Source organism: Tachyglossus aculeatus, chromosome 10 (genome assembly GCF_015852505.1).
Source record: "Tachyglossus aculeatus isolate mTacAcu1 chromosome 10, mTacAcu1.pri, whole genome shotgun sequence".
NCBI classification, from domain to species: Eukaryota; Metazoa; Chordata; class Mammalia; order Monotremata; family Tachyglossidae; genus Tachyglossus; species Tachyglossus aculeatus.
Window position 1 is genome coordinate 47540365 of NC_052075.1, and position 25470 is coordinate 47565834.

At 46.5% G+C, this 25470-nt stretch overlaps 1 protein-coding gene across 2 annotated transcripts in view; it reads left to right on the forward strand.

Moving 5' to 3' along the window:
• The window catches only part of NUP205 (nucleoporin 205), an 89760-nt gene that overhangs the window by 58594 nt on the left and 5696 nt on the right, over positions 1-25470 (forward strand). For both annotated transcript variants that reach the window (XM_038752439.1, XM_038752440.1), the window contains exons 31-39: positions 6030-6178; positions 6875-7066; positions 8881-9002; positions 15239-15377; positions 16425-16551; positions 17454-17530; positions 20792-20920; positions 21102-21228; positions 22114-22280. In XM_038752439.1, the coding sequence (XP_038608367.1) occupies positions 6030-6178; positions 6875-7066; positions 8881-9002; positions 15239-15377; positions 16425-16551; positions 17454-17530; positions 20792-20920; positions 21102-21228; positions 22114-22280 (1229 nt within the window). The remainder of the gene's footprint in view (positions 1-6029; positions 6179-6874; positions 7067-8880; positions 9003-15238; positions 15378-16424; positions 16552-17453; positions 17531-20791; positions 20921-21101; positions 21229-22113; positions 22281-25470) is intronic.

A 25470-nucleotide genomic window follows, 5' to 3' on the forward strand; every position in this document is an offset into this window, starting at 1 on the left:
CGTCCGGGCTTGTCGGTGCCTGGAAAGTCACTGCAGGTTTCCAACTTGGCTTGAAAACGAGTGTCATCGTCCTAGAACGGGGTGGGCAGTTAGTGCGGTCAGCAGGGCCGTGTACCTGACGTCATGGGGTGTGTGGAGGGCCGTGCTGCCAGGCTGACGTTCCAGAGATGGAAACAGCTGCGTTTTTCTCCAAAATATCTCTGAGCCTCCCTCAGCTGCTGAAATCAGCAACTCACATCTTCTAGACTGTGTTGGGTAGGGACTGTGTCTATATGTTGCCATCTTGTACTTCCCAAGCGCTTAGTACAGAGCTCTGCACACAGTAAGCGCTCAATAAATACGACTGATTGATCACACGCCGATCGGCGAGCCGTATTTTGCCCATCTCGGTCCCAACAGCCCGTGACCTCCAAAAATTATTCAAGTCCCAAGGCCAGCTCAACTCAGTAATGGACCGAAACGAAGATCTAAATTCCCGGGACTGCAAGGAGTGACATCTTCTTGCGTGGGGAAAAACGCAGTACACTGAGAGAATCTGTTTGGTGCTCATGGGCATCTCTGGGTTCTCTCTTGTACCAACCTGTCTGGTGTGGGCGTTCAGTCAGACAGAAGAATCGGAATCCCCGACACTGAGACATTGAGTCTAAACTTGGTGCTCTGTGAAATGAAGGGAAATCATTCCACGGCCCTGTCACCCGACTGACTGACACCTCGCCTCCTCCAGGAGGCCTGCCCAGACTCAGCCCCCTCCTTCCTCTCCCCATGTGAGCCCAATGTTGGGTAGGGACCGTCTCTATATGTTGCCAATTTGTACTTCCCAAGCGCTTAGTACAGTGCTCTGCACATAGTAAGCGCTCAATAAATACGATTGATGATGATGATTCCCACTGTTGTGCCTTGAGTATGTGCTTTATTCTCTCAGGGCATTATTGGTAATTCCTGGGGCCGCAAGTTAGCTGAGTGATGTTGAATGCACCAGTCGGGGAAGTTATAAATCCTAGCCCAGTGGAAAGATCACAAATCCGGGTGTCAGGGACCCTGGTTCTAATCCTGATTCTCCCCTTTCCTGCTGAGTGACGTTGGGCAGTCATTTAACTTCTCTGGTCCTCAGTTTCCTCATCTGTAAACTGGGGATTAAATAATGTCTGTTCTATTTCCCCTTCTCCAAGACTGAGTCCTGAATAATAATAATAATAATAATAATAATAGTAATAATAATAATGATGATGGCGTTTATTAAGCGCTTACCATGATGGCATTTATTAAGCGCTTACCATGATGGCATTTATTAAGTGCTTACTATGTGCAGAGCACTGTTCTAAGCACTGGGGAGGCCACAAGGTGATCAGGTTGTCCCACGGGGGCGCACAGTCTTCATCCCCATTTTACAGATGAGGGAACTGAGGCCCAGAATAGGGAAGTGACTTGCCCAAGGTCACACAGCTGACAATTGGCGGAGCCGGGATCTGAACCCATGACCTCTGACTCCTAAGCCCGGGCTCTTTTCCACTGAGCCACGATCTTATTATCTTTTGTGTACCCCAGTGCTAAGTTCGTCGCTTGGCACGAAGAAAAGTCTTAACAGAAACCACAGGTATTATTTTTGTGGCTCTAAGTAGAAAAAGCAAGGAATGAAAGCGACGCCGTTAGACCAAACTGCATTTATTGAAGTTTCTGTTAGGACTTTGGGCGAGGTACTATTGAAAAAGAACCCAGACCACCACCACTTCCACTTTAATAGAATGTTAGTGTCCACGGGTGGCTACTTTTCTGTAGCGGGCAATGTTTTTGAGGAGGGGGTGGGAATCCCCCGTGGGCCCCAAATATTTTCTCTTGTCTGTGGGTTGGCTGCCTCCAGATTGCTGGCTTGTACTGGAAGAGGCCCAGTCATCCTGTCATTCATTATCGTATTTATTGAGCGCTTACTGTGTGCAGAGCACTGTACTAAGCGCTTGGGAAGTGCAAGTTGGCAACATATAAACTGTCACCACTAGGTGGTGCCCAACAACCAGTGAAGGGACATTCAGTAAATAGTAATAATAATGGCACTTATTAAGCGCTTACTATCAATCAATCAATCGTATTTATTGAGCGCTTACTGTGTGCAGAGCACTGTACTAAGCGCTTGGGAAGTACAAGTTGGCAACATATAGAGACAATCCCTACCCAACACTGGGCCCACAGTCTAGAAGGGTTGCGCAAAGCACTGTTCTAAGCGCTGGGGAGGTTCCAAGGTGATCAGGTTGTCCCACGGGGGGCTCACAGCCTTAATCCCCATTTTACAGATGAGGTCACTGATGTCTTCAGAAGTGAAGTGACTTGCCCAGAGTCACACGGCTGACAAGTGGCGGGGCCGGGATTTGCACCCGTGACCTCTGACTCCAAAGCCCGAGCTCTTTCCCCTGAGCCACGCTGATCTGGGGGTGTTCAGCTCAGCGGGCACCCGAGGCCTGTAAAAGAGCCGTCGACCAGCCTTCCTCAACCCTGCCATCTTTCGAGGAGGCCTTCCAGGCCTCTTCAGGAGTCTGTCAATCAATCGTATTTATTGAGCACTTACTGTGTGCAGAGCACTGTACTAAGCGCTTGGGAAGTACAAGTTGGCAACATATAGAGACAGTCCCTACCCAACAGTGGGCTCATTCATTCTCCCTGTGTAGGGTTCTGAAGGATTTTGAAAACCTCGAGAATACCAAAGCCATCTTTCTAAGTGAAGGAGGGAGCATCCTTTCGACACCTGACCCTCTGAGGCCTCCCCGCACGGCGCCGCCTCCATTTCTGTCCTGGCCATTCATTTATTCATTCATTCAATCGTATTTATGGAGCGCTTACTGTGTGCCGAGCACTGGACTAAGCGCTTGGGAAGTACAAGTCGGCAACATATCGAGGCGGTCCCTCCCCAACAACGGGCTCACGGTCTGGAAGGGGGAGACAGACAACAAAACAAAATAGGTAGGCAGGTGTCAAAACCATCAGAATAAATAGAATTACAGCTATATGGACATCGTTAACAAAATAGAGTAGTAAATCTGTACAAGTAAAATAAATAGAGTAATAAATCTGTACAAATATATAGAAGTGCTGTGGGGAGGGGAAAGAGGTAGGGCGGGGGGGTGGGGGGGAGGAGGAGAGGAAAAAGGGGGCTCAGTCTGGGAAGGCCTCCTGGAGGAGGTGAGCTCTCAATCAATCAATCAATCAATTGTATTTATTGAGCGCTTACTGTGTGCAGAGCACTGTACTAAGCGCTTGGGAAGTACAAGTTGGCAACATATAGAGACAGTCCCTAACCAACAGTGGGCTCAGAAGGAAGGAAGAGAGCTAGTTTGGCGGATGTGTGGAGGGAAAGTATTCCAGGCCAGGGGACGGACGTGGGCCCGGCGAGAACGAGGCACTCCTATGACAACCTCTTTATTCTGTTTTTCAGCTAACAGAATAAATGATGGTTTAATGACGTAGGGACCTGTGATACTGGGTGTAGTGTGCCCCCGTCCAATTTGTGAAGGGAATAAAATCCGGAGGTCATTGGCTGTACGAGAACTATCGCTTACCCATTTCTTGGAGAGAGGCTTTTTTTCAGTTGATCACTCGTATTTATATGTTGCCAACTTGTACTTCCCAAGCGCTTAGTACAGTGCTCTGCACGCAGTAAGCGCTCAATAAATACGATTGAATGAATGAATTTATTGAGCGCTTACTCTGTGCAGAGCATTGTACTAAGCGCTTGTAAGAGGACAATATAACAGTGGGTAGACATGTTTCCTGACCACGGTCAGCTAGAGTGTTTTTTGTCTGTTGACTTCAAAAAAAATTTTTTTTAAGGGTTCTTTGTTAAGCGGCCACTCTGTCGCAGGCACCGTACTAAGCATTGCGGTAGATACAAGGTCAGACGCGGTCCGTGTCCCACATGGGGCTCGCCGTCTTGATCCCCATTTAGCAGATGAGGGAACTGAGGCACAGAGAATTAAAGTGAGTTGCCTAAGGTCGTACAGCAGCATTAGAACCCAGGTCCCTTGGGATCTTTCTACTAGGCTTTTCCTATAAAACGCACCCACCTGATGTAGTCTCGGTAGAGCCCTGAAACCTTCTCCCAGCCTTCTGCTTCCCTCTGCCCCAGCCAGAAAAAAAAATTCCCGTACTTAGAAGCCGTGCCCGAGTGGTTAATATTCCCTTTGCATTCCTTTCACATTTAGAGTTCCAGTTCTTTTCATGCCTTTGTTATTTTTATTTCTTTGTAACACTTGGAGTCCCCTGGATCTTAGAGTAAATGGTAAATCATAAGTTGCATTGAGATTGTAGGCAGAAAAGAAATTACCTTTGAATCAGGCTTAAAAATCACCGACTCTTTGATTGGGAACTATAAGTCCAACTGATGAAAATATTTCAGGGCTTTGTCTCAGAACATGGGTTAGAACCGAAGTTTGTCCCTTGTCTGCCCCAAATGAGCTTCCTTTGGCATAGCAGATTAGTTCTGCTTCAGCGCTTTCTTGTAAGCCCATTAAAATTGAAGTTTGCCAAACATAGACTCATTATAATGCTGTGTTGGAAGCATTGAGGTTGAGCCCAGGTTGTCCTTTCCATCATTAAACGCTTATTTTCCCAGAGCTTATCACCCACCCTTCGATTCATATCAGACTGAAACTCAGCGAACACTTTGACAGCCTGAATGCAGAGATTTTTTTTTCTTTAATTATAAAAAGCTTAAGGTATTAGTTTCCATTTAGATCAGCCGCCTCAAAACTGTTTTTCCTTAGTCCTCGATTTTTCTGAACGGAAAACAAGGCGGTGAGCAATGAATGAATGAGCAATGAATGAGTTCATTCAGTCGTATTTACTGTGCGCTATACTGAGCGCTTGGGAGAGTACAGTATAACAGTAAACAGACAATCCCACAGTGAGTTTACCCTACCCACTACGAGCTTACAGTCTAGAGATGAATGTTTGTTCCTTATCATTTTGCTTCAGTGGAGCATCGTCCTGTGGTTGCAGGGTAGAGCTTCTCAGATTCGCACTCCCCGGGTGGAGGCAAAAATCTGAACTAGAACCAAAAGAGGAAACTGGCAAGGCACCCTTGGGTAGGGACCGTCTCTATATGTTGCCAACTTGTACTTCCCAAGCGCTTAGTACAGTGCTCTGCACACAGTAAGCGCTCCATAAATACGATTGATTGATTTTCAGTGCTTGCCACCACCGCTTCCCAAATGTCTGTTGTGGCCACTGAATGATTTACAGGATCACCCTTGAACTGCTGACTGGTTTCAGGCAAGGTAGTATTATTATTATTATTCGTATGTATTATTATTATTATTATTCTGTTAAAGGCCTGTCCAGCGGCAGTTTGTAGCTAATTCACGCTCGGTTTCTGGCTCGGGATCTCTTTCTCCCGGAGTTACCAAGAGGCGTTGCTTATTCCGGAATTAAGATAATAAGCATGTCATTCCTAGGATCAGCTTTGTTCCCTTCTAAAGAGGGAGCTCCGTTTGCTTCTTCCAGTCCACGGGCGCCCCGTTCGCCCCCGCAGAAGTCAGCCGAAACGATAGCCGAGTGGAGCGCCGAGGGCTTGAATTAATTCTGCGTGCAGCCCGGGCTCTGAATTGGTAGGGCCTACGATTTTAATTGAGAGGCCTGGGCTTAATCCTCTTCGTTCTCCGCTGCTGAGGGCAGGATGAGTGCTGCGCAGTAACATTTAAACTCTGTTTGAATCCTGGAACGTGTTGTGGCTCCTTGCATCTCACGTATTTTCTTTGACACTATTGGATCTCTTTCACTTTGAATTTGTACAGGGTTTTCTGAGACGAGCTCAGTGTTAATTTTGATATCCAAGGTCGATTTCATAGGGTATGTGCATATGCTTTTTTTTCCATCCAGTAACTTTACAGCTCTGGCTTACTATGTGCCAATACCACAGTTTTGCTTAACAAATACCACAGTTTTTATTATTATTATTTTGCTTATGCCAAATGATCCCAAAGGGTAATCACTGGTCCGGCCAGCTCTCGGGTATCTTTTCAAATCCGTTTTCTACCACTTCTTAGCCAAGAAGACCATGTGGGAACGCCTGACAGCTCCTGAAGATGCCTTCAGTAAATTGCAGCGAGAAAACATTGCTATCATTGAGGGGTACGGAGCCGCCCTCATGGAGGTGGTGTGTCGAGATGCCTGTGATGGTCATGAGATTGGCAGGGTAATGCTCACTCTCAATTCCTTGTCGTCCTGAAATTTAGAGTTGCCCTCAGGCTAAGCCTTTTAGATGGTCATGATTAAAAAATACGAGCCCCTGAAATATATCTTTTACCGGAGGGAAAGTATCTCACTGCTTTCTTTAAAACCCAGCGATCCTGTCTAGTCATGGCATGATATTTGGATGGGTAGTTTTCCCCTGGCAGTGTTCCCGGCAGCAAAGTTGATGAGGTACTTCCAGCGTCTGGCATGGGATGCCTCTGGGATTACAGGGCAGTTCTCATCAACTTTCCAATTCTAGCTGTTAAGTAGAGGGGAATTTATTTTCTAAAGTCCTAAGCAGTAAATCCCCTTCCCTTAAAAGCAGGTTGGCTCTGCTGGAATTGTCTTTGTTTTCAGTACGAGAGGGCCCCGGAAGTGGCCCGGATTCGAAGCGTCCGTTATCTTGTACAGTAAACATGCCTGGAATCATTCGTGATTCCCCGAAACACCGGAAAACTTCAAAGCCCCTTACCCCATCCCACTTCTTGCCCTCTGCTTGCTGGTAGAGGCGTAAGTAGAACCGGTGAGTCTGAATCCTGTGGAGGATTGTAGTTAAGACTTCCAGTTTTAAGTTCGGCCTACTTTGAAAGAAAGTCGTCTTCCAAGTGTTTTTGTTTTTTGTTTTGTCTCCGTGGAACTCGATTCATTCTTTCTTCAGATGTTGGCACTGGCTTTGCTGGATCGGATCGTCTCGGTGGATAAACAGCAGCAGTGGCTCCTGTACCTGTCCAACAGCGGCTATTTGAAGGTTCTCGTGGACAGCTTAGCGGAAGACGATCTCACGCTGCAAACTTTGCTCACCCCTCAGCCACCCCTTTTGAAAGCTCTTTACACGTACGAATCCAAAATGGTAAGACCTAATGACGCGGGTTTTCCCCACAGGCGGCGAAAATCCGTATCCGCCGAGGCATTTGTGCGGCGCCGTGAACCGCGTCAAAGAAAGTTTAAGATTTTATGGTCCAAAGTTAGAACGTAGTGATCAGGACTGTAATGCAAATCGACGTGGGTGAGGGCAAAGAACTATTCATTTAGGGAATCTTGAAACATTTGTTGTACGCAAGGGCAAAGACAAGAATGATACTTTTTCAGGGACTTTGTTGCCCACAATTACCTATCCCCCTATCAGTATCAACAACTAGCTGGACCTGATTATCCTACGTCTGCCCCACCGCTCACTACAGTATTTGGCATGTAGTAGCCCCTTAACAAATACCACGATTCATTAACATTGAGCACCTCCTGGCTGAGAAGCAACCTAGCTTAGTGGAAAGAGCCCGGACTTGCGAGTCGGAGGTCGTGGGTTCTAATCCCGGCTCCGCCACTTGTCAGCTGTGTGACTTTGGGCAAGTCACTTCACTTCTCTGTGCCTCAGTTACCTCATCAGTAAATTGGGGATTAAGATTGAGCCCCACGTGGGACAACCTGATGACCTTGTATCCACCCCAGCGCATAGAACAGCGCTTAGCACATAGTAAGCGCTTAACAAACGCCATCATCATTATTATTATTACTGGGATAGAGTACTGTACTTGGTAGGTGCCTGGAGAATGAACTAAAGACCTTTTAGACTGTGAGCCCACTCTTTTAGACTGTGAGCCCACTCTTTTAGACTGTGAGCCCACTGTTGGGTAGGGACTGTCTCTATATGTTGCCAACTTGTACTTCCCAAGCGCTTAGTACAGTGCTCTGCACACAGTAAGCGCTCAATAAATACGATTGATGATGATGATGAAAAGATGCAATCTTTGCCCTCGAGTTTACAATCGAATGGAAGAGATAGTAGCTGCGTATGGACTAAGCTATAATATTTGAGAGACTAACCCAAGTAAGTGAGTAACCATCAGAGATAAATGGTTGAAGGCTAAGGTGACTGATGAAATGGGAGGATGGGGAAAATAGGGGGAATAATCAAAAGCCTCTTTCCTTGTTCCCCACATTGACTCTCGCCAGTTGTCTAACCAAACGACCGGTGTCCCGATGAAATCTGCCGTTGCCCGGGTACATACACAAAAGCAATGAGGTTTCAGTTCACAATCGAGCCCACTGTTGGGTAGGGACTGTCTTTATATGTTGCCAACTTGTACTTCCCAAGCGCTTAGTACAGTGCTCTGCACACAGTAAGCGCTCAATAAATACAATTGATTGATTGATTGGTATTTATTGAGCGCTTACTGTACTGAGCACTGTACTAAGGTTTGAGAGGGTCCAGTATACTAGAGTTGGTAGACCCCTTCATCGCACGATGCTGGGAACTCAATCAATCAATCAGTCGTATTTATTGAGTGCATACTGTGTGCAGAACACTGTACTAAGCGCTTGGGAAGTACAAGTTGGCAGCATATAGAGACGGGAAGAAGGTCTCGGCCCCAGGTCTCTCCCGCCAACCAGTTGAGACTTTCCGTCAGTCAGGCAGTCGATCCTATTTATTGAGCCCTTACCGTGTGCAGAACACTGTACTAAGCGCTTGGGAAAGTACGGTTTAGCAGAGTTTTTAGACACGTTCCCCGCCCACAAGGAGCTAACAGTTTAGAGGGGGAAAATAGCCAGGCACTTAATAGATTTTAGAGCCAAGGACGCGGGTGTGATTTTCATACAAGAAAAGCCCCCCCGTGACTGAAGTGATTCTTCTGCTTCCCCTCCACCCCAATCTCTCTATCAATTTAGGCATTCCTCACAAGAGTGGCGAAGATACAGCAAGGAGCTCTGGAGCTGTTGAGGTCTGGCGTGATAGTGAGGCTGGCACAGTGCCAAGTATACGACATGCGCCCAGAGACAGACCATCAAGGGTAAGAGTCTACAAAGCGGATGCCAACGTGGCGGATTGACCAGCCACCGAAGGCATTTCTGGGCCCACTCTTTCTCTAACCCTTCCAGGTTCTGCTCACAACTGACAGAAAACCACAGCCATCGTGGGTTTTTTTTTTTGCTGGGGACAGTATCAGAGACGAAGTACCTCAGGGAGCTTGATTTTTGTCTCCCATCCCCAGAGAAGTCCACTTTTCCTGGACGGAAGAGGGAGGGGCCTCGTCTGCTCCCGATTCCCACTTTCCCAAAATGGCTGTGCAGTGGTGATTTGCCATAGTGTGGCCTAGTGACTAGAGCGTGGCCTGGGAATCAGGACCCGGTTTCTAATCGTGGCTCCTCCAGTTGTCTGTTTAGTGACCTTGGGCAAATTTCACTTCACTCCTCTGGGCCTGAGTTACCTCATCCATAAAATCCATAGGCCTTCCCAAACTGAGCCCCCTTTTTCCTCTCCTCCTCCCCATCCCCCCCGCCCTACCTCCTTCCCCTCCCCACAGCACCTGTTCGTACAGAACAGGTGTTTATTTTACTTGCACATATTTACTATTCTATTTTGTTAATGATGTGCATCTAGCTTTATTTCTATTTCTTCTGACGACTTGACACCCGTCCACGTGTTTTGTTTTGTTGTCTGTCTCCCCCTTCTAGACTGTGAGCCCGTTGTCGGGTAGGGACCCTCTCTATATGTCGCCGACTTGTACTTCCCAAGCGCTTAGGACAGCGCTGTGCACACAGTAAGCGCTCAATAAACACGATTGAATGAATGAATGAGTAAAACGGGGATTTGGACTGTCCCCTTGTGGGATGGGGTCTGAGTCCAACCGAATTGTCTTGTATCTACCCCAGCACTTAGTACAGTGCCTGACACATAGTAAGTGCTTAACAAATACCACAATTATTATTATTAATTCCACCCCAGCAGCCCCACCTAATCTGGGTCATTTTCATGTGGTTCATAGCCCGGGGTGGATTGGCTGGGGAGATGATGGGATCGGGGGAGAATCTGGCTTGCCCATAACTACCATATCACCAAAAGCCTAGAAATTCAAGTCAGTCTGTAAATTGTCATCCAAGTTATTTCAGCACGCAGTGGAGTAATCATTTTCTCCTCGTAATCTCATGTGATATATGTATATATGTATAAATATATATGTCTATATACATATGCCTTCATATATACATATGCCTTATATGAAGGCATATATGAAGGCATATATATATGTATACATGTATATATATATATGTATATATGTTTGTACATATTTGCTACTCTATTTTGCTTGTACATATCTATTCTATTTATTTTATTTTGTTAGTATGTTTGGTTTTGTTCTCTGTCTCCCCCTTTTAGACTGTGAGCCCACTGTTGGGTAGGGACTGTCTCTATATGTTGCCAACTTGTACTTCCCAAGCGCTTAGTACAGTGCTCTGCACACAGTAAGCGCTCAATAAATACGATTGATGATGCTGTTGATGTGATTCCTCCATATGTGTCGGCAGCGAAATACCCCTCCTCTGTCAGAGACAACCATCCTTCCGCTCAGAGACACGAGATTTGAGACGGAAAAAATCTGCCATATTTTGTAAGCCGATTCCAGCCCCTCTGCCGTTAGTCTTCAGGGTCTTTGAGTTGTTGTAGTGAACAACCTGACCTGTAACTAAATAAGAATTTGGCGTGGGGGCTGGGGAGGTCTCTCCAAATTGGATCCTTAGAGTTAATCTCAACCCCGCCACCCCCTAGTTTAACAAGTCACCTTGTGGTCTGTCCATTTGAACTCCTCCGCAGGACTCCGTGTTTCTTAGGACCCAGGCAGCCTTCCCTCAAGATGACTGCAATTTTGACTGCCAAGCTGCCCGAGCTGTTCTTTCATCATACCTCTGTGGTTTAGCGGATTAGCGTTCCCGGTTGGCAGCCCCATGCCGAGAGTACAATTTGCTTAAAAGGGTCACGATGCCAAGTTTATGGAGTTTCAATTTTTCTCCCAAACCAAGTATTCCACCTCAGGGAAATGCGTCAGTGCTTTTCTCCCTAGCAGGAATTTAAAAAAAACCAAAAACACCAGGATTTGAGGTTTATAATCAATCAATCAATCAATCGTATTTATTGAGCGCTTACTGTGTGCAGAGCACTGGGAAGTACAAGTTGGCAACATTTAGAGACAGTCCCTACCCAACAGTGGGCTCACAGTCTAAAAGGGGGAGATTATTGTCTATTGTGGTGGGCTCGGGTCAGGGTGGCATTTATTGAGTGCTTACTGTTTTCAGAGCACTGTACTAAGCGTTTGGGAGAGTACAAAACAACACGGTTGGCACCTCATTAGCACCCTGTATATCAGGCTCTGCCACAGTGCAGTTTTCATGTGTTTGGGATAAGCAGCAGTGGCAGAATTAGGGAATGGTCTTCCTCCCCTGAGTGTCTGCATATAGTGTGAACAGTTTACGACCAATAGAGTCTACAGGTTGGATTTGGGTTCAAAACATACCCAGATATCACCTGGGAAATGCTAATCATTCCTCCCTTCTCCTAAACGCCCCAACCCTGCAAAGAACAAGGTTTCAGCACCCTTCGGCACCCTAAGAACCCTTCTCATAATAATGATGGTATTTGTTAAGCGCTTACTGTGTTTTTTAATGCCTGCCTCCTCCTCTAGACTTCTAAGGTCCTTGTGGATTGATCGATTGATTTGGAGTAAATCTTAATCCCAGAGGTAAAAGAAAGGTATCTTAGCTAAGCGCTCCCTTACCTGTTTTGGTCAAAGTTAACAGTATTTCATTCATTCATTCAATCGTATTTATTGAGCGCTTACTGTGTGCGGAGCACTGTACTAAGCGCTTGGGAAGTACTAGTTGGCAACGGTTTAGCCTAGTCAATTCCTCTTAGGTAAAGAGGTGCGAACCTAGTTTAGAGGGTGGGGAAGAGAAAAAAGAAAAATGGTCAAAAGAAAAAATGATCTTGGCTTCGTTAGCTACGGTCACCGAATGACAGATCAGGAAGGGAGCCTGAGGAGCTTCTGTCACTTCTCTGAGCCTCAGTTACCTGATCTGTAAAATGGGGATTGACTCTGAGCCCCACATGGGTCAACCTGATCACGTTGTATCCCCCCCAGCGCTTAGAACAGTGCTTTGCACATAGTAAGCGCTTAACAAATGCCATCATTATTATTATTATTATTCTGTGAATGAATGACACCACGCTTGCGACTCTCTAAAACCACGGAATGGCCTCAGCTGGAATATAACGAGTAGCTCTGGTCGCTGCATTTTAGGGGCTGGGAAAGGTATGGATTAGGTCATCGGCTTGACTGGGGGAATGGAACAGATTTTGTATTGGGATAGACTGAAACCGTCGGTCAGTCGATGGCATTTGAGTACTTGCTGTTTGCAGAGCACTGTATTAAGTGCTCAGGAAAGTAGAGCACAATGGAGTCAGTAGGCAAGATCCTTGTCCTTAAGGAGAGAAGCTGGGTGCCGTGGTGGATAAGGGCACAGGCCTGAGGCTCAAAAGGACCTCGGTTTTAATCCCGGCTCCAGTACTAGGCTGCTGTGTGACTGTGGGCAAGTCACTTCACTTCTCTGGGCCTCGGCTACCTCATCTGTTGAGTGGGGATTAGTACTGTGAGCCCCACGTGGGACAGGCACTTGGTCCAACGGGATTAGCTTGTATCTACCCCAGTGCTTAGTACGGGGCCTGGCACATATTGCTTAACAAATACCATTTTTAAAAAACAAAGGATCTTAGATTCTACTGGGGGAGACGGGCCTCTCCACTGTAGACAGATGAAGGCTGAGAGGGGTGATGATTGTACTTTTAGCAAAGCACGAGAGGTGCAGTCAGGACAAATGTAGAATGACTTTCCAGTGCCCCAGCAGATCGACGCCGTCCCCATTCATTCATTCAATCGTATTTACTGAGCGCTTACTGTGTGCAGAGCACTGTACTAAGCTCTTGGGAAGGACAAGTCGACAACATATAGAGACGGTCCCTACCCACCAACGGGCTCACAGTGTAAGAGGGGGAGACAGACAACCAAACAAAACATGTGGACAGGTGTCAAGTCATCAGAATGAATAGAAATAAAGCTAGAGGCACATCATTAACAAAAATAGAACAGTAAATATGTACAAGTAAAATAAATAGAGTAATAAATCTGTACAAATGTATGCATTTTACAGATGAGGTGACTGAGGAACGTAAGTGACTTGTCCAATATCACACAGCAGACAAGTGGTAGAGAAAGGGTCAGAACCCAGGTCCTCTGACTCCTGGGCTCGGGTTCTTACCACTAGACCCCGCGGCTTCTTATTCTTAGGCCTGTCTTCCTGTGAGAATGGGTTCCGCGTATTTACCATGGAGGAGAGTAGTAATATTACAATAGTAATTGTACTTGTTAAGCCCTCACTATTTACCAAACACTGCTGTACGTCCTGGGGTAGATACAAGTTAATTCCCAGACTGAGCCCCCTCCTTCCTCTCCCCCTTCTCTCCCTCCCCATCCCCCCCCCCCCGCCTTATCTCCTTCCCCTCCCCACAGCACCTGTATATATGTTTGTGCATATTTATTACGCTATTTATTTATTTTACTTGTACATATTTACTATTCTACTTATTTTATTTTGTTAATATGTTTGGTTTTGTTGTTTGTCTCCCCCTTCTAGACTGTGAGCCCGCTGTTGGGTAGGGACCGTCTCTATATGTTGCCAACTTGTACTTCTCAAGCGCTTAGTACAGTGCTCTGCACACAGTAAGCGCTCAATAAGTACGATTGAATGAATGAATATGCAGGTGCTGTGGGGAGGGGAAGGAGGTAGGGCTGGTGGGGATGGGGAGGAGGAGAGGAAAAATGGGGGCTCTCTCTGGGGCTCAGTCCCCATTGAAGTTTCAAGGTTGCAGGTTTGAAGCAGCGGGGTGGGAAACCAATGGAATTCATTGCCTAGGAAGTTGTACAGGTTGAAAATATCAATAAACTCCAGGGGGGCTTGGAAAGCCCACAGTAGGTGATCGAAGGGAAAGGGAGAGAGGCAGAAGATGGGGATGTTAGGTGCTCCGTCTTAAACCACAGACAGAGTGGTTACCTGACTGGTGAGGACAACTGTCATATTGTTTCTCTGAGCAGCCGAGGCAGGTACCAGTAAAGAAAGACGCTGGACATGGGCGGGTGATGGGTTAGACTGAGACTTGGCCTTTCTGCATGTTCTTATGAAACATGAAAACATGCTGGTGAACTTTCTAAGAAGCATTCCGATCATTTCTGGATGTGCTTTAGTCTTAATACTGAAGCTGAGGCTTTTTTTCCCCCTTTTTATGGTATTACTAACACTGTACTAAATGCTGGGGCAGATACAAGCTAATCAGGTTGGACACAGTCCGTGTCCCGCAGGAGGCTCACAGTCTTAATCCCCATTTTACAGATGAGGGAACTGAGGCGCAGAAAGGTGAAGCGACTTGCCCTAGGTCACACAGTAGACAAGTGGTCGAGTCAGGATCAATCAATCAATCAATCGTATTTATTGAGCGCTTACTATGTGCAGAGCACTGTACTAAGCGCTTGGGAAGTACAAATTGGCAACACATAGAGACAGTCCCTACCCAACAGTGGGCTCACAGTCTAAAAGGGGGAGACAGAGAACAGAACCAAACATACCAACAAAATAAAATAAATAGGATAGAAATGTACAAGTAAAATAAATAAATAAATAAATAAATAGAATAATAAATATGTACAACCATATATACATATATGCAGGTGCTGTGGGGAAGGGAAGGAGGTAAGATGGGGGGATGGAGAGGGGGACGAGGGGGAGAAAATCAGGATGAAAATCCAGGTCCTTCTGGCTCCAAGGCCCGAGCTCTATCCACTAGACCACACTGCTTCTTACTAAGCCACACTGTTTCTTGAGGGGAATACACATTTCTGCCCAGGCTTTTGCTCTAGAGCACTCTTTCTGTGCACCACAGTGGCGGTGTCCTTAGCCTATACTTATCGTCGCTTCGAATGAATGGTGGAATGAAAGCACAGAAATGTTCCAGGGCTGGCAAAGCGAGGGCATTTCAGTCGCACGCCATCAGTTCCGACATAGTGCTTAGAACAGTTCTTTGCACATAGTAAGCGCTTAATAAATGCCATCATCATTATTATTATTATTATTATAGTGACTTTAGAGAGTGGATTAATTTTCTTGGGTCATTTCTCTCCCTCCGTTTTGTCGGAACCGAATGAAGACTGTTTGGCCTGAGGGAACCCCCTGTGTTCATCCCCGCTCCCGTGGATCGATATCGTCAGATTCTCCTCCCAGCCCTCCAGTTGTGTCAGGTCATCCTCACATCCAGCATGGCCCAACACCTGCAGGCCGCGGGACAGGTGAGCCCACCGAAAGGACCGGGGCTGCTTTTGTGACGGACTTTTCTAGCGCGGGTGAAGTAGTGCGGAGCGGCGGGCAGAGGCAAGCGCTTAGTACGGTGTTCTGCACATAATAAGCACTCAGTACATACCACTGATGAAAGAGTATTGTTAAATGGGCAGCTCCCAGGCGCTCAATTTCTCCATCTTTCAAACGGGGACTACTTAATAATAATAATAATGGCATTTGTTAAGCACTTACTATGTGCAGAGCACTGTTCTAAGCGCTGGGGGGAATACAAGGTGATCAAGTTGTCCCACATGGGGCTCACAGCCTTAATCCCCATTTTCCAGATGAGGTAACTGAGGCTCAGAGAAGTGAAGCGACTTGCCCAAGGTCACACAGCAGACATGTGGAGGAGCCGGGATTCGAACCCATGACCTCTGACTCCAAAGCCCGGGCTCTTTCCACTGAGCCACGCTGCTCCTCTCCAGGGTTGCCCTGAATGAATAGGAATTATCTAGGTAGAACCCGTAAAGCAGGAGAAGGCTGTAGAAAATCCAAATATCAGTCAGTCATATTTATTGAGCGCTTACTATGTGCAGAGCACTGTACTAAGCGCTTGGGAGAGGACGGTAGCACAACAAACAGACACATTCCCTATCGAGTGAATTTACAGTCTAATGGGGGAGACGGTCATTAATATAAACAAATACGTTTATAAACAAATGAATACATTTATTTAAGTAGAGATAAATAAATGAATCAATTATTATTTAATGAGTGAATTTAAATAAACATACAAAAATGTAAAATAAAATTATAAACAAATAATAAATATTTATAAGCAAATAAATGCGATGCCATGGGGCTGGGAGGGGGGATGAATAAAGGGGGCAAGTCAAGTGACGCAGAAGGGAGTGGGAGGAGAGGAATGGAGGGCTTAGGGAGAGCACGTATTTTGGACTTTTTAATGTTTATTTTCAGTTTATTGACTCCCGTGACTTAAAAGCTTTAGGCAGATAAGTACTTACTCGACTTTCTTGCTTTGTCTTCCTGTAACGAAGGTGCTGCAGTTTCTCATAGCGCACTCCGACACCATCCAGGCAATCCTTCGCTGCCAGGACGTCAGCGCGGGCTCGCTGCAGGAGCTGGCGCTGCTCACGGGAATCATCAGCAAAGCAGCCCTGCCCGGTGGGTACATCATCATCATCATCATCAATCGTATTTATTGAGCGCTTACTATGTGCAGAGCACTGTACTAAGCGCTTGGAAAGTACAAATTGGCAACACATATACACATTGGTGCAATATATTAAGCTTTTAGTCCTGCCCTTCCTGACTTTGCACTAACCGGGGAAAATGAATGTTCCTCTTCCCACTCCAGCCTGTATGTTGTAATGTTGCATCCTTGGTTGTGTTCGTTGTCTTTGGTTTGTAATGAGCAAATCCCAGTTTGGGCACCCTTGGTTAATCCCCTACCAATGCGGGCTGCCAACGGGGCTGGCGTTTCCCGGAGATGAAATTTAACCACGTCGTCTGGACCAAAAAAAAAGGAGCAACAGAACAGAAAGTTGCCTTTTGAAATTTTTTAAAAGACCCTCCGGGAGTTGAAACACAAAGAGTTCAAGTTTAGCGACAAGATGATAGGGAGAGAGATTTGTGGTCTTGGGTTGGATGTGGGGAGGGATGACGGGGCATGGCTTCCCGTTAAATCTGGACTCTTCTGCCGCGTTGGCTATTAAATTAATTTTTATGGTTATGACTATTTTATATCTTCCCTCGTTAAAAACAAAAACTGTCCTCTGGATTCATTGACCGTACATCTCTGAAGATCTGCTTTGAGTATCTTATGGACGTGGTTTTCTCCTCATGGCTGCTAAATGTGGTGCTTCATGGTGATTGACGCTTCCTGTGGCGGCCACTTCACTAACCACTGGACAATTTCGTTTTGTTCGATGCCGACTCAAAACGCGTGCTTTGCTAACGGACGTCTAAACTTTGCACTGTTTAGAAGGCGAACACTGTTGGGGAAGACTGTATCTTCCCTTTAAGGTGAAAATGTGGTTTGGCTTGACTTGGCATCCATTTTATAGGTGTCCTCAGTGAACTGGATCCTAATGTAAACGATGGATCTCTGATGGAGCTGCAGGGGCACATAGGACGATTCCAGGTAACTGGCTTTGCTTGTTGCTTAAATTCCCAAATACGCTTCGAGGTTGCACATGTGGCCTGTGTCGAGTGTACCCGACTGGGTTGTCCCAAGCGCTTCGTACAGTGCTCTGCACCCAGGAAGTGCTCAATAAATACAGTTGAATGATTTAGGAAGACTTGGTGGAAGGCTGTCACGAAATTCCGCTTTGGCCAGAGGGAGAGTTTGTGAGGAGATGTTTGCTCTAAATCTAAACTAATCCCAGCTCTGCCACTTATCAGCTGTGTGACTTTGGGCAAGTCACGTAACTTCTCTGTGCCTCAGTTACCTCATCTGTAAAATGGGGGTTAAGACCGTGAGCCCAATGCGGGCAACCTGATCACCTTGTATCTACTCCAGCGCTTAGAACAGAGCTTGGCGCGTAGTAAGCACTTAACAAATACTATTATTATTATTATTATTATTAATATTATCATATTATATCATTTATTCTCTTCCATTAATGATAATAATAATAATGACATTTCTTAAGTTCTTACTATGTGCAAAGCACTATTCTAAGCGCTGGGGGGGGGATACAGGGTGATCAGATTGTCCCACATGGGGCTCCCAGTCTTCATCCCCATTTTCCAGACGAGGTAGCTGAGGCACAGAGAAGTTAAGTGGCTTGCCCAAGGTCACAAAGCTGACAAGTGGCTGAGGCGGGATTTGAACCCATGACCTCTGACTCCCAAGCCCGAGCTCTTTCCATTGAGCCACGCTGCTTCCCTATAGTACCGCCCTCTGATTGATTGTTATTGTATCACCGCCAAGGAAGCTGTGGTTTTTATTTTATTTTATTTTTACGGGACTTGTGAAGCACATACTATGGACCAGGCACTGTACTAAGCGCCGGGGAAGATATAAGCTAATCGGGTTGGACACAGAAGCAGGGGCCGCTCCGTCGAGGTGGGCAGTGGTCCTTCGTAGCTGCACGGGTGAGCGGCACTTTCTAGCTCCATGAAAAGCAGCCTGGCCTAAGGGAAAGAGCAAGGGCCTGGGCTTCTAATCCCGGCTCTGCCACTTTCCTGCTGTGACACCTCAGACAAGGAACTCCCCGGTGCCTCAGTTTCCTCATCTGTAAAGTGGAGATTAAATGTCTGTTCTCTCCTACTTATACTGCGAGCCTTATGCAAGACAGGAACTGTCCATATTGTATCTACTGTGGCGTTTAGATCAGTGTTTGGCATGCAGTACGCGCTTAAAAAGTGCTACTACTATTATGATGGCACATCTGCAAACCTTACAGGGAAAGTGGAACTGCCAATTAGAGGGGCCAGGACTCTGTCCACAGGCACGGGGCCACGGTTGATGTAGTAGTTTAAATTTTGCACCGCTTTTTTTTCTTGAAATTCAGATGTGTAACACTAAAAAATGCTCTTTCTCCACTCTCTGCCACTTCCCTGCTGTGACACCTCAGACAAGGAACTTCCCGGTGCCTCAGTTTCCTCACCTGTAAAGTGGAGATTAAATGTCTGTTCTCTCCTACTTATACTGCAAGACAGGAACTGTCCATCTTGTATCTACTGTGGCGTTTAGATCAGTGCTTGGCAGGCAGTACGCTCTTAAAAAGTGCTACTACTATTATTATGGCACATCTGCAGATCTTACAGGGAAAGTGGCACTGCCAATTCGAGGGGCCAGGACTCAGTACACAGGCACGGGGCCACGGTTGATGTAGTAGTTTAAATTTTGCACCGCTTTTTTATCTTGAAATTCAGACGTGTAACATTAAAAAATGCTCTTTCTCCACTCTGGTACAGTTTGGCCCACTGCTCCATTTCAGCCATGTAGGGCAAGTCTTGAGAAAAGGCTCTTGTGGGAATGAAATGGATTTTTAGTAGGTCATCACGCAACCAGCCTGAGGAGCGATGATTATTATTTCTTAGAAGCGGTAATTTCTTTGAAATGTAGATGGCATCCAATTCGCGACTATTAGGTAGAGCCAAGGTTATTATTTTTTTTTGTGGTATTTGTGAAGCGCTTACTCTGTGCCAGGCGCCTGTGCTAAGCGCTGGGGTAGATTAAAGACAATCAAGTTGGACACAGTCCCTGCCCCACAGAGGGTCTGCAGTCTCAATCCCCATTTGTCAGATGAAGTAACTGAGGCACAGAGAAGTTAAGCGACTTTTCCAAGGTGTCACGGCAGACAAGTGGCAGAGGTGGGATTAGAACCCAGAGTCAGAAGGATCCATCTGCTAGACCACACTGTTCCCCAAGATTAGGTACAAAACCGTGTTAGAAAGGCCAGATGTAGTTTAACAAGTTGGACCAAAAATATTTGGTAAAGCAAGTTCATTTTAAGATTTAGATGAGTTCTCATGTACTAATTTAGCTGGCCAAGTTCGTTCCACAAGGTTTAAAATCTCTGTTATGCTGCTAATGCTTTGGCCACGGTAGAACAGATCGGAAAATAACCAAGATTCGGGGCAGGATACCGATTACCTGGTATAATAATGATGGTATTTGTTAAGTGCTTACTATGTGCCAAGCACCGTCCTAATCAATCAATCAATCGTATTTATTGAGCGCTTCCTGTGTGCAGAGCACTGTACTAAGCGCTTGGGAAGTACAAGTCGGCAACATAGAGACAGTCCCTACCCAACAGTGGGCTCACAGTCTAAAAGGGGGAGACAGAGAACGGAACCAAACATACTAACAAAATAAAATAAATAGAATAGATATGTACAAGTAAAATAAATAAATAGAGTAATAAATATGTACAAACATATATACATATATACATATATACAGGTGCTGTGGGGAAGGGAAGGAGGTAAGATGAGGGGATGGAGAGGGGGACAAGGGGGAGAGGAAGGAAGGGGCTCCGTCTGGGAAGGCCTCCTGGAGGAGGTGAGCTCTCACCTAAGCGCTGGAGTGGATACAAGGTGATCGGTTGTCCCACGTGGGGCTCACAGTCTTAATCCCCATTTTACAGATGAGGTAACGGAGGCCCAGAGAAGTGAAGTGACTTGCCCAGAGTCACACAGCTGATAAGTGGGGGAGCCGGGAATAGAACCCACGACCTCTGACTCCCAAGCCTGGGCTCTTTCCACTGAGCCACACTGCTTCTCTGGATTGTATCTGGATTGGATCTGTCTGTATCTGGATTATATCTAATCCAGTAGAGTGCCTGGCACACAGTGAGAGATACAAATAAAAAAAAAAATTAAAGATTAAAGAGATGTCACCTGTTTGTGTGGCAGCATAGACGCTAATCAGGACGTCTGATTTCTTCCGCAGCGCCAGTGCTTAGGGCTCTTAAGTCGTTTTGGTGGTTCTGACCGACTGCGACAGTTCAAACTCCAGGACGATAACGTGGAAGGGGACCGAGTGAGCAAGAGGGATGAGATTGAACTGGCTATGCAGCAGGTGAGGAGGAGGAGGAGGAGGAGTTCTCCGGTGCTGCGGGTCTTGCCCCGTCGGAGGCTGTCTGCGGGGATCGCGCGTTACGGGGGACGGTCATTTTAGAACTGGACGGCATGCTCCCCGGAGCCTGAATTTGGCCCGTGGGGATTTTGGAGTGGGTACTGAGCTGCTTTCTCCCGTCTAGATCTGTGCCAACGTCATGGAATATTGCCAGTCGCTCATGCTGCAGAGTTCCCCGACCTTCCAGCACGCGGTGTGTCTTTTCACCCCCAGTCTGTCAGAAACCACCAACAGAGACGGACCCCGGCAAGGTGGGGATTGTCGGTTTCTTTTAGATCCCTCCATCGGTGGCCCGGATCAATCCTCCGCTGTCGTTTCATTGCGTCTTATCAGCTAGAAACAGTAGGCATTTCTGTCCTGGGGGGCAACAGGCTCTTTTACGCTAACATACTTGCCCTCCAGCATTCATTCATTCATTCAATCGTATTTGAGCGCTTACTGTGTGCAGAGCACTGTACTAAGCGCTTGGGAAGTACAAGTTGGCAACAGTTGGCAGTTTGGCCAAGTGGCTAGAACTGCTGCAACAGCCAGCAGTTTGCCCTAATGGATAGTACACGGGCCTGGGAATCAGAGGACCCGAGTTCTAATTCTGGCTCTGCCACTGGCCTGCTGTGGGATCTTGGGCAGGTCACTTCACTTCCCTGGATCCCAGTTTCCTCTTCTGGAAAATGGGGATTCATTTCCCGTTCTCCCTTCCCTGAGACTGTGAGCTCCGGGTGGAACAAAGGGACCGTTTCAGACCCAATTATCTTGTTTCTACCCCAACCCTTAGTGCGGTTTTCGATATAATAAGCGCCGACGACTGCCATTATCACCGTCAGCACAGCAGGGAATGTGTCCATTTATTGTTGTACCGTCCTCTCCCAAGTGCTTGGTACAGTGCTTTGCACGCAGTAAGGGTTCAATAAATACGGTTGAGTCCCTCGCAGATTTTGTGAGAGGAACGTATCTTCATTTATAATCCCGCAACGAGACGGTTGGTGAGGAGAGGCTCCCGAGTCAGCGTGCGGTGACCGGCCGTCTTTTCGTTAGTATCCAACGAGGTAGCCGGAGAATGCCGGGAAGGCTTTTTCCAGCGGGCCCAGCCGTTGACCTGACCGTGGTTCTCTCTCTCTCTCTCTCTCTCTCTCTACTAGATTCTCAAGCTCCCGTGGTGCCCTACTGGCGCCTGCCCGGCTTGGGCATCATCGTCTACCTGCTGAAGCAGAGCGCCAACGACTTCTTCAGTTACTACGATAGTCACCGGCAGAGCGTCAGCAAGCTCCAGAATGTGGAACAGCTGCCCCCGGATGAGATCAAAGAGGTATGGACGCCGCTACGGGGAGCTGCCTCAGCTGGCTTCCTCTCTCCCAGCCTGTCCAACAAAACAGCTTTAATTCTCCCCCTCTTTTGGAAGGATGGGATAGTTTGACTCGGAGGGATTTCTCGGCGGCAGTCGTCGCTGGGTTCTAAGTTCACCTCTTGGCCCCGCACAAACCCACGCACCACAGCCAGCAAACCTCCATAATATGGGAGAATTAAACTCAGGCGATCAACCGATCAGTCCGTGGGTTCTAAATTCACCTCTTGGCCCCACACAAACCCACGTGCCACAGCTAACAAACCTCTATAATATGGGAGAATTAAACTCAAGCGATCAACCACAGCCAACAAAGCTCCATAATATGGGAGAATTAAACTCAGGCGATCAACCGATCAGTCCGTGGGTTCTAAATTCACCTTTTGGCCCCACACAAACCCACGTGCCACAGCTAACAAACCTCTATAATATGGGAGAATTAAACTCAAGCGATCAACCACAGCCAACAAAGCTCCATAATATGGGAGAATTAAACTCAGGTGATCAACCGATCAGTCCGTGGGGTCTAAATTCACCTCTTGGCCCCACACAAACCCACGCGCCACAGCTAACAAACCTCTATAATATGGGAGAATTAAACTCAAGCGATCAACCACAGCCAACAAAGCTCCATAATATGGGAGAATTAAACTCAGCCGATCAACCGATCAGTCCGTGGGTTCTAAATTCACCTCTTGGTCCCACACAAACCCACGTGCCACAGCTAACAAACCTCTATAATATGGGAGAATTAAACTCAAGCGATCAACCACAGCCAACAAAGCTCCATAATATGGGAGAATTAAACTCAGCCGATCAACCGATCAGTCCGTGGGTTCTAAATTCACCTCTTGGCCCCACACAAACCCACGTGCCACAGCTAACAAACCTCTATAATATGGGAGAATTAAACTCAAGCGATCAACCACAGCCAACAAAGCTCCATAATATGGGAGAATTAAACTCAGGCGATCAACCGATCAGTCCGTGGGTTCTAAATTCACCTCTTGGCCCCACACAAACCCGCGTACCACAGCTAACAAACCTCTATAATATGGGAGAATTAAACTCAAGCGATCAACCACAGCCAACAAAGCTCCATAATATGGGAGAATTAAACTCAGGCGATCAACCGATCAGTCCGTGGGTTCTAAATTCACCTCTTGGCCCCACACAAACCCACGTGCCACAGCTAACAAACCTCTATAATATGGGAGAATTAAACTCAAGCGATCAACCACAGCCAACAAAGCTCCATAATATGGGAGAATTAAACTCAGCCGATCAACCGATCAGTCCGTGGGTTCTAAATTCACCTCTTGGCCCCACACAAACCCACGTGCCACAGCTAACAAACCTCCATAATATGGGAGAATTAAACTCAAGCGATCAACTGCAGCCAACAAAGCTCCATAATATGGAAGAATTAAACTCAGGCGATCAACCGATCAGTCCGTGGGTTCTAAATTCACCTCTTCCACACAAACCCACGTAGCACAGCTAACAAACCTCTATAATATGGGAGAATTAGACTCAAGTGATCAACCACAGCCAACAAAGCTCCATAATATGGGAGAATTAAACTCAGCCGATCAACCGATCAGTCCGTGGGTTCTAAATTCACCTCTTGGCCCCACACAAACCCACGTGCCACAGCTAACAAACCTCTATAATATGGGAGAATTAGACTCAAGCGATCAACCACAGCCAACAAAGCTCCATAATATGGGAGAATTAAACTCAGGCGATCAACCGATCAGTCCGTGGGTTCTAAATTCACCTCTTGGCCCCACACAAACCCACATGCCACAGCTAACAAACCTCTATAATATGGGAGAATTAAACTCAAGCGATCAACCACAGCCAACAAAGCTGCATAACATGGGAGAATTAAACTCAGGCGATCAACCGATCAGTCCGTGGGTTCTAAATTCACCTCTTCCACACAAACCCACGTACCACAGCTAACAAACCTCTATAATATGGGAGAATTAAACTCAAGCGATCAACCACAGCCAACAAAGCTCCGTAATATGGGAGAATTAAACTCAGGCGATCAACCGATCAGTCCGTGGGTTCTAAATTCACCTCTTGGCCCCACACAAACCCACGTGCCACAGCTAACAAACCTCTATAATATGGGAGAATTAAACTCAAGCGATCAACCGCAGCCAACAAAGCTCCATAATATGGGAGAATTAAACTCAGGCGATCAACCGATCAGTCCGTGGGTTCTAAATTCACCTCTTGGCCCCACACAAACCCATGTGCCACAGCTAACGAACCTCTGTAATATGGGAGAATTAAACCTCAAGCGATCAACCACAGCCAACAAACCTCCATAATATGGGAGAATTAAACTCAGGCGATCAACCGATCAGTCCGTGGGTTCTAAATTCACCTCTTGGCCCCACACAAACCCATGTACCACAGCTAACAAACCTCTATAATATGGGAGAATTAAACTCAAGCGATCAACCACAGCCAACAAAGCTCCATAATATGGGAGAATTAAACTCAGGCGATCAACTGATCAGTCCGTGGGTTCTAAATTCACCTCTTGGCCTCACACAAACCCACGTGCCATAGTTAACAAACCTCTGTAATATGGGAGAATTAAACTCAAGCGATCAACCAATCAGTCTGTAGTATTTATTGAGTGCTTACTGTGGGCAGAGCACTGTACTAAGTGCTTGGGAGAGCCAGCGCTTAGAACAGTGCTTTGCACATAGTAAGCGCTTAATAAATGCCATTATTATTATTATTATTACAATATAACGGACACATTCCCTGCCCCCGAGCTAGAGAGGGACAGACATGAATATAAAGACATTGTGGGTAGGTCCATAAGTACAGTGCTTTGCACACAGTAAGCGCTTAATAAATGCTATTATTATTATTATTATTATGAGGCTGGAATAAGTGTCCTCTTTGGGCATGACTAGTTACTGAGTGTGTGTCCCAGCGAAACGCTTTTTGTGTAACATCAGTGTTGGCTTTTAGTTTAGTTTAAGTGGTCAGGGAACATGTTTCCCAGCTCGACTGTATTGCCACAGTCTAGAACAGTGTTTGATACAAAGTAGGCACTCAAAAAATACCATTAAGGGTCATTTAATAATAAGGCTTTTAGCTTTAAATGCACCCGCTCATTTTC